The sequence below is a fragment of the Electrophorus electricus genome, chromosome 20 (genome assembly GCF_013358815.1).
Source record: "Electrophorus electricus isolate fEleEle1 chromosome 20, fEleEle1.pri, whole genome shotgun sequence".
Lineage (NCBI taxonomy): Eukaryota > Metazoa > Chordata > Actinopteri > Gymnotiformes > Gymnotidae > Electrophorus > Electrophorus electricus.
Genome location: NC_049554.1, coordinates 15,753,318 through 15,766,755, shown reverse-complemented (window position 1 = coordinate 15,766,755; position 13,438 = coordinate 15,753,318). Strand labels below are relative to the sequence as shown.

General features: G+C 41.3%; 1 protein-coding gene across 1 annotated transcript in view; it reads left to right on the top strand.

Moving 5' to 3' along the window:
* Positions 1-5,971: 5,971 nt before the first annotated feature.
* Positions 5,972-13,438, top strand: part of LOC113581997 (low-density lipoprotein receptor-related protein 1-like) — a 97,846-nt gene continuing 90,379 nt past the window's right edge. Inside the window, 1 exon segment of the mRNA XM_035520618.1 lies at positions 5,972-6,528. Coding sequence (XP_035376511.1) covers positions 6,432-6,528 — 97 coding nt within the window. The 5' untranslated portion in view covers positions 5,972-6,431.

The following is a 13,438-nucleotide window of genomic DNA, read 5'->3' as shown; positions in this document are numbered from 1 at the left end:
ACCATGTTTTGTTAAATTCAAAGTTTCAAAAGGTTACCATCATCAAGTGAACTGTCAGTATTCTTTCATTATGTAGACTATCATAATTCAGACTTTTTTCCTTGAACTTGGATTAAAAATGAACATACAGGAAAGGTTTTCTACCCAGACCGTTGCATAAGCTTGAATGCTTAAACCTCTAGCAGAGACTTCCTTAGTCTGAGAAATTCAAAAGCGAGTCCTTTATATTGAACTGACTTCAAAGATACTGACTGGCTTTTGTTACATCTCATTGAGTGTCTGTCCTGTTTTGACAGGAAGTCATAAAATCTTGATACAGGCTCTTTCCAAAACCAACAACACCCATCAAGAGGATCTAAATGTTAGGTTGTTTGAATCCAGTATTTTTCTTTCCATGCTGTATGGAGACAATGACAGCATTGTGCATTTTCATGCTTGATTTTCTATTGATGGTTTGAATTACAAAAAAAGAGGAAGAAGCATAGAGCAAAAAGTTACGTAGACTTTACTGTTTTCCTCACTAATAGGACCATCTAGCTTTATGTAAGAATTAATGGCTCAGTGAGCATATTGATGAACTTAATATAGCAGCAGGTAGGCAGGCATGGAACAACACAAACTGATTTCCAGTACATTAAAACAACTGGCTTCATGATTATATTCTATACTATACAGTAGCTCTAAGCAGTCCAGAGCAGAATGATAAGCAGTATAATGTAAGTTTATAACACAATAGAATAAATCATTAAAAAGAAACATACAAATGTTTATTTCTCCCTGGGTGCCTAGGTAACAAGATACTGTTTTGTTTTGTTTATCAAATGTTACATGTACCAGTGTAAAAATAAAAATACATTGCTCAAAATTGTGTAATAGACTGTATGTATGATATTCCTCTGTAAAAACATGGAAATCCAGTCATAGGGGATTTTATTTTAGACTGTGTCTGCCAGTATTAACTCACAAAAACCCAAAGCTCATTTCATTAAAAATAAATAAATAAATAAAACAAAAACAACAACACAATCTCATCAGACTCTGAGCATTGGTCCCTGAGAGGCAGCCTCAACCTGGAATACAGTGTTGTTCTGAAAATAAAGACTTTATTCATTCCTCTCTTACTGGAGTACTTCATTTACAAGTTTATCTTTTTCTATATAAGTACTTGCAGAGTTTTCATGCAGTTTTTCAGGGGATTATGCCTTTGTTTATGCTGATACACTGTGGCTTCTAGATGAAAAAAATTATCAACCATATCCATAACTCATCAAGGGTGTTCTCCGCTGGTTCCTGCAGAAGCCATGAAGCTCTGCTGTCTGAGATTTATGAGATAAACTCATGAAACAAAAAGTAAGGCACATGTAGGTGGATATGTTACAAGATGAGTTGGCCCTCATGTTCTGGGAATGAACTTCATACAAACAGTGAGATTCCTGCTTGTCTGGTGGTCTAACAATCCCATGTACAAAACCCTAACCACCATATGGGATCATTGTGACGGGAGCCCAGGCACAATTAATGGCATGTGTTTTCTACAGAGTCAGTAGTTTGATATATTTGAGGGTGGGTAGAATGATAATTATGATAGCTGTTTCTTAATGGGCATGTTCATCTTATGATCATTTTGAGTGTTTACTAATGTATGACTGCACCCATGATTTTGGCTCCCCAAAACTGTTAATTTTCCACAACTTAGGTAAAGAAGCACTGTTGAATTGTACTGGCGTTGTGTCATTTGTTTCACATGGCAAGGCTGTGGGAACTTTGAGAGTTTGAAGTAAACTGTAAAAAAAAAATAAAAATTAACAGATGTGGTGGCTCGAGCACTGTTGTTTCAGTAAACTATTAGGTTTGTATTTGATGTACTAGGCAGGCTGACTTAGATTGTCATTGTAGGTGGAGAAAATTATTGATTATATTCATACATGTATAGAACAATATGTTTAATGTACTAAATGATGGCTTATTAAATTAAATGGGTTTGGTTTAAAACCTGGCCTGATTTATACATATTATGATATATACATGAACAGGCTATTTGATCTTAAATGTAATACCATTAAATATTACAAATGTCAAAAAATGCACCACTTCAGATTGTCACGCAACCATTTATTTTGGAAAATGTTAAATAATTAGACTATATAATACTGTTAAATTATAAGAGCAGCAGACACGCTTCTTATGGGGATGCTAAAACACTTACCATAATTAATCAGTCATTTTTGTAAAGATGTATTTGCTGCAATATAGACTGAGAAATATGACACTTTCCCCAAAACGATGACATTTATGGCATTTAGCAGACGCGCTTATCCAGAGCGACTTACAAAAGTGCTGTGTCATTTACTTATAGAATACATCCAAGTACAGTAGGTCAGAATTAAACAAACATACCAATGAACTAAAATACAGGGATGAATGCTGATACCTAGAAGTGCAAAATACATAAGGTCTATCTTAAACAATGATAAGTGCTATAAACAATAAGTGCTAGAGTTTGTTAAACAATATAAACAATGCCCTATAATAAGTACTAAATTAGTCAGTCAATAAGGGAGCAGGGTCAGTTGTCCTTTAAATATTCTGGAAATAGATGGGTCTTCAGTCTGCATTTGAAGACTGCAAGGGACTCTGCTGTCCAGACAACAAGTGGGAGTTCATTCCACCACCTTGGAGCCAGGACAGAAAAAGTCTCGATGCTTGTCATCCATGAGACCTGAAGCAAGGTACTTCAAGCCGAGCCGTACTTGAGGTTCGAAGTACTCAAGGTACGGATCAGGCTTTGACCATTGACCTCATGTATGAAGGGGCTGGTCCATTTTGGCTTTGTAGGCAAGCATCAAGGTTTTAAATCTGATGTGTGCAGCTACAGGGAGCGAATGAAGGGAGCGCAGCAGTGGAGTAATGTGTGAACTTCAGAAGATTGAAGACCAGTCATACTGCTGCATTCTGGACAAGTTGTAGAGGTTTGATGGATCTTAGAGGAAGACCAGCAAGTAGCGAGTTGCAGTAGTCTAGCTTTGAGATCACAAGAGACTGCACAAGCAGCTGGGTAGCTTCCTGCGAAAGAAAGGGTTAAATCCTTTGTATGTTACAAAGGAGGAATCTGAAAGATCGGGTTAGATTAGAAACATGAGTTGAGAACGACAATTGGTTGTCCAAAGTTACGCCCAGGCTACGGGCAGCTTTGGATGGTGATACCAGGGAGTTCTCAAAGAAAACTGTGAGGTCATGGTAAGGGTTGGGAGTACCTGGGATGGACAGAGGGTGGAAAAGAAAGAAATAATTGAGCGTCATCGGCATAGCAGTGGTAGGAGAAACCATAAGAAAATATTACATCACCAAGAGAACGAGTATACAAAGAGAAGGGGGCCCAATACTGAGCCTTGTGGAACACCAGTGGAGAGTCTACATGGTTTGGATGTGGATCCTCTCCATGTCACCTGATAGGACCGTCCATCCAGATAGGACTGAAACCATCTCCAAGAGCCAGTCACACCAAGCCTGGAAAGAACAGAGAGAAGAATGTTGTGGTTCACTGTGTCAAAGGCTGCTGAAAGGTCTAGAAGAATCAAAACAGATGACTGCTTGGCAGCTTTAGCGGCATGAAGTTTCTCAGTCACTGCTATGAGGGCCGTCTCTGTAGAATGTGCCCGTTTGTAGCCAGACTGATTGGGATCATGCAGCTGGTTCTGGGTGAGAAAGAGAGACAATTGATTATAAACTGCTTGTTCAAGGACTTTTGAGAGGAAAAAAGAAGTGATACTTTAGTTGGTAACACTGGAGATGTCAAGTGTGGCCTTCTTGAGGATTGGTACCACTCTGGCGGTTTTGAATGCAGTAGGCACATATCCAGAAGATAAGGAGTTGTTGATGATGACAGAGATGAAAGGAAGCAGATCTCTTGCAATTGTCTGGAACAGAGCAGAAGGAATTGGATCCAGCAGACATGTAGTCAGATTGCTGGAAGTCAGGAGTTAAAGAATTTTATCTGTGGAGAGAGGAGAAAAAGAAGTCAGAGAGTTGGATTTTGGGGAATGCATGTTGGTTGGAGTCAACAGAGGAAAAGGACTGGTGGATTGCTGCAACCTTCTCCTCAAAGAAGGTGATATAATCCTCCGGAGTAAGAGACGAGGAAGGAGGGGGAGGATTAAGGAGAGAAGAAAAAATAGTGAAGAGCTTGCATGGATCAGATGATGATGATGATGATTCGAATTTCTCTCTGTAGCAGGATGACTTTGCAGATGTTACTTCCAGTGAGAACTTGGAAAGGAGAGACTTGTATGAGCTGAGGTCTGAATCTACGCGAGATTTCCTCCACCGCCTCTCTGCAGTCCTTCATTCTCTCCTGTGGCAGCGAAGTGTTTCTGTTAGCCAGGTGGCAGGTGGGGAGGACTTAGCAGGTCTAAAGGAGAGAGGGCACTCATTCATTGATGAGGAGAGTGTAGAAATGAAAGTATTTGTAACTGTATCCAAAGAGAGAGAGGATAGAGAGTCAGGGTGAGGAAGGGTGGACAAAATAGTAGAAGTAAAAGAAGAGGGAGTTATGGAGTGCAGATTGCAACAGAGGAAGGAGGAACATGTTAGAGAACTGGATGGAAAGACAAGGAAGGGAGAGAGAGAAGGATAGAAAGTGATGGTCCGAGAGGTGGAGGGGGGTGACTGCGATGTCCAATGTTGTGGTGGTACGGGTGAAGATCAGGTCCAGAACATTGCCTGCTTTGTGAGTCGGAGGAGAGTGGTTGAGGGTGAGGCCAAATGCTGTCAACAGTGGAAGGATGCAGGAGGAATGCAGCTTGTCTGATGGAAGGTTGAAGTCACCAAGGAGAATGAGTGGATTTCCTTCCATGGGGAATTGACTCAGAAGGATGTCGAGCTCATCAATGAAGTGATCTAGGGAATCTGGAGTGCGGTAGATGACAATGATAAGAAGATTGGTGGGGAAAGACACTGTAATGGCATGAAATTCAAAAGAGGAGATGGAAAGTGTAGAGAAGGAAAGTGGAGTGAAACGCCACTCACAAGACATTAGTAAACCTGTGCCACCACCCCTTCCAAGACGCCTCAGAGAATGGGTAAATGAAAAGGCAGAGGACAGGGCAGCCGGAGTCGCCGAGTTCTCAGGGGTGATCCTACACTTCCTGGCTCTGACAGAAACATGGAAGTGGAGGGATGCTAATGCTGAGATGAAGTCAGCCTTCTGGACAGCAGATTGGCAGTTCCAGAGCACTCCTGCCACCATGATATGTGATGGTGTGAAGCGTTGTGAGTCAGTGAGGTTGCTGAGATTGTGACGTCTAGGATTGTGTCAAGGAGACCTGTGGGATATGTGGACAGGAATTGTGAAGCACATTTCAGATGCTCGATTTGTGGATGTATGAGATAAAAGATTGAGATAATATGAGAAGATACTTAGCTGAGTTTGTGAAGTCCTGTAGGTGAGATGTAGATGAACTGACTGAATACACTACCAAACCTCCAGATGTTGATTAGGAGTCATCCTAATTTAACTCAGTTCGATAAGTGCTGAGCCCACCCCTCTGTTCACACCTAAGGTCAGGGCGAAACTACACCTGTAGTGAGTAATTACCACTACCAAGCAACTAAAAACTAGGTTTAGACAACAAGCCTTGAATTTCACAGAAGACAAAAGTAAGTGAACTCAGAGCCTACCTTAACCAACCAGATGATAATCCAACGAGACAAACCAAAGCACACTAAATCATACTCCGGCACAAGAGTGAATCCTGACCGGATCTTGAACTTTTTCCCCACCTGTGTCGCTTTTTTCAGCGTACACTCTACGCGCTCGGGGTTGATTCGTTAAAAAAGCTCACCGCTGGGTGATTGGCCAATGAGCGAATTGTGCGCTGATGGATCGATATCGAAGGGTGTTGCCACCCATTGGCTCCTCTGACGTCACACACAACAACGTTGAGTTGGGGACTGGACCCCACGTTTGCCTCAGTTACATGTTACTACCAGCAAAGCGGTGAACTGGGAACTAGAGAAACGCGTCCACCTTTATCACACGCTCCTTGTACGGTAACGGTGGCTGTCACGGGGAACAAAGGCGTGCTTTGAGCACGTTGTTACCTGGACGCAGAGATGCTCGCGGACATCTAAAGAACGCAGACACAGGAGCTTCTGCGCCAGGATGAGCACAGTTTGAGTCATGCGTTCAAATAATCCTTAAGCGTGTGTGGCTGGAGGAGGCTTTGGCTTTTCTCAAGGTTCTTTGCGACAGTGTGCGACTTCCCGTGATCACCGCTCGTTTTATTGAGCGGCGCAGGGCAGAAAAAGAGAAGGCTCGCGCACAGACTGCAGGGGTCTGCAGGACTGCACCTTGGCAGGAGCAGGGCTTCCTCGCGCTGGTCTCTTCATTTTGTGGTGTTTTATTTTAAGTTATTGACTGAAAGCAAGAAAACATGTTGCGTTTGATAGCGGACGTGATGTTTGTCGGAGTCCTCTTTCTGGGGTTTTTGCAGAGTATAGAGGTGATCCTTCCTGCGAGGGCTATCGACGGTGAGTAGCACTTATTTCTAAAGTTAACAGAGGCTTTTATCATTTGATTTTTCAGAACTAATGTACGGCACTTCACTGCCATTTATGTGTGAAGACTTGCTACATTAGTACGCGATTTATTTTCATAAGCTACCGTGCTAACGGTATGTCCAATCAAGCGCTGAAATCTTCTTGGCTAAGAAATTGTGTAGTTTTGCGTGTAGGTTTGCATTACTTGGTAAGTAGTCTACAGTCATCTTCGACCTCATTAAGCATGGAGAGTTTGTGGTCATTTCGACTGAATCTCAGGGTGCGGAATACATCACTGGTTTGTTGCTGGAGGTTCAGGATCATGTCGGGCTGGTATTCTGAACTGTCAAGCGTTACTTTTAGCAGTTTCCTTAATGCTTAAAGTGAATTTGCTTACTTGAGCTGCAAAATGGACGGCTTCGAGGAGCTTTGGGAAGACTCCTCTAGCATACTAAGATGAATTTTGTCTCTTCGCCATGTAATGGAATTTCTTTCTTTCCAAATGAACGCCGGTGTCTGATCATTGCCCCTCTTTACTGTCAGTTGGGGACGAGGTCCATTAACTAATCATTGCACCGCGTCTTTGTTAATTATTCTGTTTCTCAAGCTCAGTCTGAAGTGCCATCAGTGGGCAACATCCATCTTAGGCTGCGTTGGCAAACAGGCCCTATAGTACCAGGTCTGTTGGGTCCAAATCCAGCTCACTGCTACTGTGCCCTTGCTCTGTTCCTGACACAGGATCAACGGTTTATCTGTCTTAACCTTTCTCTTTCTCGTTTAAGACTGCACAACAGCGCTCAGCTTTAACCGTAGGACTTTCTGAGTATCGTAGGGTGGTAAGTTAACGGTGCATATGCAGAGGACATGCAACAGGCGAGACACCACGTAGACTCTCCAGATGCCCAGCTGCAGCCTCTGGAAACAATTACCCGGCTGCCTTTGCTGCACTTTCGAGATCAAGGGATAGGCGTGTGGCCGAAGATGCAGACATTTTATTTCTTTTTTCCAACTTTTTCTTTTTCTTTTGGCAGAGTAGGGTTTTTCTTTACATAACTACGATCCATGTAGAATTCCCTGAAATAAGCAGTGCAGTAGACCCATTTAACATCTGGTTAAAGATGTAAGTACACACTTGGGCATATAGCAAAAAAAGTAACTCGGTACTAGTTTTGTATTTTATTTAACCGTTTGTCTTTGTGTGTGTGTGTATTAATTCATATGTCCCATAAATGTTTCCTTGTCTTGCTGTGCATATTCAGTTGTGTTGCAAATCCAAATAATTGCTGGTGTAGTTGCTTCTGTTAGTGCCACACTATTGTCTCCAAGACAACCATTATTGCTGAAATGAAAGTAGTCCTCCTTCCCTGTAGAACCAATGTTTGTGTTTGTTGTGTTTATTATTACATGGGTGCTCTTCAGTTGTCATTACATAGGCAGTCAGATCTTCATTCTTTACCTTAGTGATTTATTCATTTATTCATTTAGCACATTTAAAAATAAACCCTGCTGACCACAGTGCTGTGTATTCTAAAGAATTCAATGAGTTGAAGGGAAAAATGTAACAAACAAGATGACAAATTCATCTTCAGTTTCCTATTAAAATATATAAACTCTCCATGTTGAAGCACTTTGCAGTACATGATGCTGCTTGACTTTAGCAACCTTTGATAGTTATATTGAAAGATGTTATACTCATAGAAGCTTTGCCTTATAGAAGTGTCTGTGTTGCTTGAGTCTGTCACTTGCCTTGGCTCTGTCATTTGTGTGTTGATTACAAATGAATATTTAGAAAAGCTTAAACGTAAGCATCATGCATGCCATATAACACACAGAGTTGTTGATGTCTCCTTAAATTAGGGTTAAGCCTAACCTAACACTGGTCTTTTAAACTCACAACGAGGCACTCCTCAGCTGCTTCCCATGGCAATGTCTTTTGCTTCCATGACTAGTAACCTACCCCTGTGAGCAATTGACATTTTAAGAGGTCAGTGTTGTAGGCAAGTACAGTGTGTGTGTCAACAGGACAGAGAGTCAAAGAAAAAAGGGGAAGTAGGATGGTTTTGGCAGAGGATTGAGATAATAGAAAAATACAGAAAGGGAAGACTGGAAAGAAAAGGAATAGAGAGAGTTTAGACTCGCCCCCTTTCACTTCTCCACTCGCCTTCTCGGCCTTCTGTGAAACATCTGGATTGAGAATCTAGGAAGCATGTATGGAGAAGCTGGAGGAGGGGTGGACTCTCTTTCTCTCAACTCCCCCCTCCCCCAAACCTTTACCTCTCCTTTACCCTTAAACCAGATGGATCTCTTTGCTCTATTCTTAATCACAGGAGGGAAAGTAGCGTATTTCAGAAGTGCTCACTTGGTCTTTGTGTTAGGAAAAAGTGTAGATGGAGGGAATTTTAGCCATTTATAAATCGGAGTAGAGTGTGGCAGGGCTGTTTGTACACACACCCCTACCCCTTCTAGGTCTATCACTGCATGATGTGAGTGTTGCTACTCTCAGATGGCCTTTATCCACCCAACCTGATCTGACTGCTTCTGTCCAACAGAACGTAAAGTTTGTCATGCTCTTCAGCTGTTTTGGTGACATACTGGGGTCTCCCGTGCTGAAGGTGGGGACTCTGGTCTGCAGGCTGATGCATGGAGCTTTTGCAGGACAGGTGATGTTCAGGGCCAGAAGCAACATTACTCATTCCACAAAGAGCTAATGCAAAGGGACAGACCCCTGATGGAAAAAGAAGGCAAGAGGATTTAAACAGCCTGTTGTATGCATTGGCTGGCCATGTGAGGAAATGGGATTTTGATCAATCATAATGGCGGTCTGAAACAAGCTCAAACACACTGAATGGGAGAGGAGAGTGAAGGTGCAGTGAGAAGGAAAGTTGCCACGTCTCGAGGAGCTGTGAAGCGAAGACCCACCCCTCCTGTCAAGTCTGCTTGGTAGCTGTTGATTCTTGAAAGCACTTCTGATTAACAAGAACAAACACAAAGCGTTTGCTTTGGCATGCTCCAAGTTTTCAGTGTCTGGTCAGTCTTTGCTTGTGTTATGGGATGACTGCTTGGCTGTTAGGTACCTCCTCTGTTTCCTTAGTGTTATCACTGGGTTCTGAGGATGTGGATTTATTTGGGTGCCCACCATTTTAATAATTTCTGTTGGATACATATACGTCTTGGTGATTAGTTTGTTTTAATTATGATCTTTACCTTTTATGGAGTAACTCCTTTTCTACTTTATTTTATACACAAATCAAATAGGCTTAGTCATGTAGTTGGTGTCTTCCCCATGGATGTTTGATAGCCACTGAGTGTTCCGCAGTTTCTGTAGAAGCTGTCTAACCTACAAGAAGGGGAACCAAAAGTTAATTTTAGCTGATTAATCATCTCTGTACCAACTCTTGAGTTGACACCAAGTTGATGTCTGTTGTTCGAAAATCAAAGTTGCAGTCATTGTTTGTTGCTTTGTTTTATTAAAAATGCAAAATCATTTTCTTTTTTGGGTGAGTCCTGAGGCATCCATATTGAGAACTCTTTGGTAGTAACTTTAACCTGCTCTGCCAGTGTGAATGAAGCTTCTTACTCTGTCAAATGTAGAGACACAATTTTGGAGTCACAAGTTAGATTCTAGGACCCCTAGAAAGTTGGACTAAACATTAATTGCTTTTCATTTTTTAAATTAATTTTACTCTTTAAACTGTTATTATTGTAGTTTAAACAATAGTTGTTGTTGGTCAGAGAAGGATGGGTCCCCCCTTTGAGTGTCGGTTCCTCTCAAGGTTTCTTCCTCATGCTCTGGGGAGTTTTCCTTGCCACTGTTACCCTTGGCTTGCACACTAGTGGCTTGGACTTGGACATTTGTAAAGCTGCTTTGGGACAACATCTATTGTAAAAAGTGCTGCATAAATAAATCTGACTTGACTTTGACTCTCATCACTTGAATGTGAACCTTTTCAGCCAAAGTTTTTGAATTTAGATGTTGCAGCCAGTACTGAAATCCCAACATACAATTACTTTGACTAGCATACATTTTAGATAGCAGTATACATTTTTTGGCAACTGTGAAGAATAATAGCTGAGTGTAGATTGTAATTACAGAACACTGGTAATATTGTTATTTTTATGTAGTTGATTTGTAAAACCATGTTCATGGCTATAGTCCTTTCTCTAATAGAACCCTAACCCTATGGTAACCCTGAGGTCTGTTTACATCCATAATAGAACCCTAAACCTGTGGTAACCCTAACCCTGAGGTGGTTAAGGAACTGATGACTCAGGTAGAGTTGGACTCGTCTGTTGTTGTGGTCTAATTGAATTTGAAATTGAATCAAAATTTAGAAAGAAAAATTTAGAAACTGTGCTGTTCGGCTCACAAGTGGTATTATCTGTAATGACATTATGTAAATATTGAGATTCTTAAAATGGTTAATGTGCAATAAGTTTGATTATGTTGTTAATATTCATAACATTTAGTCAGTCACATGAACACTGCTCAAATTTCGTAGGCTGTTGAATTGGTTGAAAATTGTTTGCAGATTCAGCAGTCATATGTAGTTTATGTATTTTTTTTTCAACCATTTGTGCTTTGCCTTTTTAGGCAGTACAAAGGTTGATGGTGGTATTTTTTAAGGTGTCCAGTATTACAATCTACTGAACCATATAACCGTAGGTCACTGTATGACGGTCTTTATAGGATGGACAGAATTACTCCATCTTGCCTGTAGATTGATGGCACCTAATACATTTTGCTGTATAAATTAATTACAGGCTTGCCTGTGTTGAACTGAGGTCAGGTTTTTGTGTTCATTCAGGTGTGGATTATGCATGTTATAGCAAAAAAAGAATTCTGTAGCAGTCTGAGCATTGGGTATAGTCTTTAATCTTTTCTAAGATTTAATTAACCTTAGAAAAGAGAATCTAATAAGAAAATAGTTACAAAAGCATTTCTAAAGCCTTAGGTCTTTTCAGTCCTTTAGCAGGGCAAATAGCAGATGGAAGAAAACAGCGCCGCTGCTAATCTGGCTAAGAATGGAACTCCTACGTTCCTACCCTACCATACCCTAAAACAATCCCTATCTGAATTATGTGAAGAATGTAGATTTAAACCTGACTGGTAATCAGATTTAAGGTTGCCAGTTCAAACCCCACCACTGCCAGCTTACCACTGTTGGGCGCCTGAGCAAAGCCCTTAACCCTCAGTTGCTCAGGCATAATTGTAAGTCACTTTGGATAAAAGCGTCAGCTAAATGCCGTAAATGTAAATGTTTGAGTCTGCAAGAGGACGTTACTGGAAAAGTGGTGGGTTTTTTGCTATACTGGACAAATGGTGTTCAAGGAGAGGTTACTATGGAGGGAAGCAATGCTCACCCCACCCAAAACATTGCTTCCCAAGTTTGCAAAATGGTTCTGTGAAGGATAAGAAGTTGAAAAGAAACATTCTGGTAATTGTACAGATTGTTAGAAATTGGAGATACTGTAGAGAAGCACTATACCACCATTCATCCATTTTAATAGAATTTAATTGCGATTAAGGAAGCAACACTATTTCACTAAATAAAAAACATCACATTATCCACGCACCACATGCTTGTTCCTGTTGTTAGCTGCTCAGAGCTGTGCTCTTGGGCATGTCTAGAGCGGTAACGCACTCACCCTAACCCTGCCAGTCTGGTAATGCACTCACCCTAAAACCCTGCCAGTCCGGTAACGCTACCAGTTCAGGGTTCAGAGTAAATGTCCTCGTTGCTTCTCTGCCCCTCCCTTTTGTTTCCTTGCTTGTTTGTTGTAACAAAAGTCAGCTTTGATGGTCTTTTAGACAGTAGGGGAATTAGTCAGAATTTTGCTTCATTACATGACAAATCGGGAGCAAATTCATTCTTCTCCCCTCCTGCTTGCCCACCATTACAGAGATATGGAGTCCTTTTTTGCTGCCTGAAGGCGAACAGGAATGAGGAAAGATGGCAGGGGGCTGTTTCATCCACTGTACACACACCGGTGTCACACAGACCAGTACAGTTGTTGTTGGTTTTTTTTTTAAATTAAATTAAATTTAATTTTTTACATTTTCGACAGTCACACATGCATGCCTGTGTTTCCTGTGTTTCCCAATGTTTCCCAGCTTAGTGTTCAGGAACAGATTGTCTCTCCTCACTCCTTTCGTTATGGCTGCTTGCAGTGTGATTACTGATCTGACCTGCAGCTGCATTTCCTGTACTTGCCTTCTTTTATGGACAAGAAGATTTTTCCTTTGGAGTAAAGAAAGGGCTTTTCTTTTGGAGTAAGTTTTGTGGATATAAAAAAAAAGTTGTCTTCTCTTGTGTTTGGACTGTGTAAAGATAACTCACTTGTTTTGGTCTCTTGTTTTTCCTTAAACTTAAATGCCAAAATCTAAAATTTGAACATCCAGCACCTTATAGGTGTAATTCAAGATTCACTCGACATTGGAGAATAGCAAAATCCGAAAATGTTAGGAAACTTGGAAGTGGGGCGGGGCCAGTGGAGAAGAAACCTGATGGAAAATGTATGTTTAATGTTATGCTGGCCTAAAACACATTCCCCAATTACGTATATTTGTTTATTTTGTAGGATGTGGTAGAAAGAACAGGGGTGGTTGTGGTAGTGTCTGAGATGGAGGTGGAGACAGTAGGTGAGGACCAACCCTCTGTGTGTTGGTGAACCAAAGTTCTGTCACTGTTTGTTGTGAACTGCTAGGGGAAACCTTTTTTTACCCCACAAGTCTTGCTTACATTTGCTGTCTGATGGGCTGTGTACAAGTTTTATCAGGTAGACTAAACTTGAGCGCTTCCCAGGCAGTTGGGACGACATGGAAAGGGAGGGGGCTGGCAGAAGTTCTGCCTTTAGAAAAGGGTTTCAAGATCAACATGCAATAGTTTTACCCACATTGGTG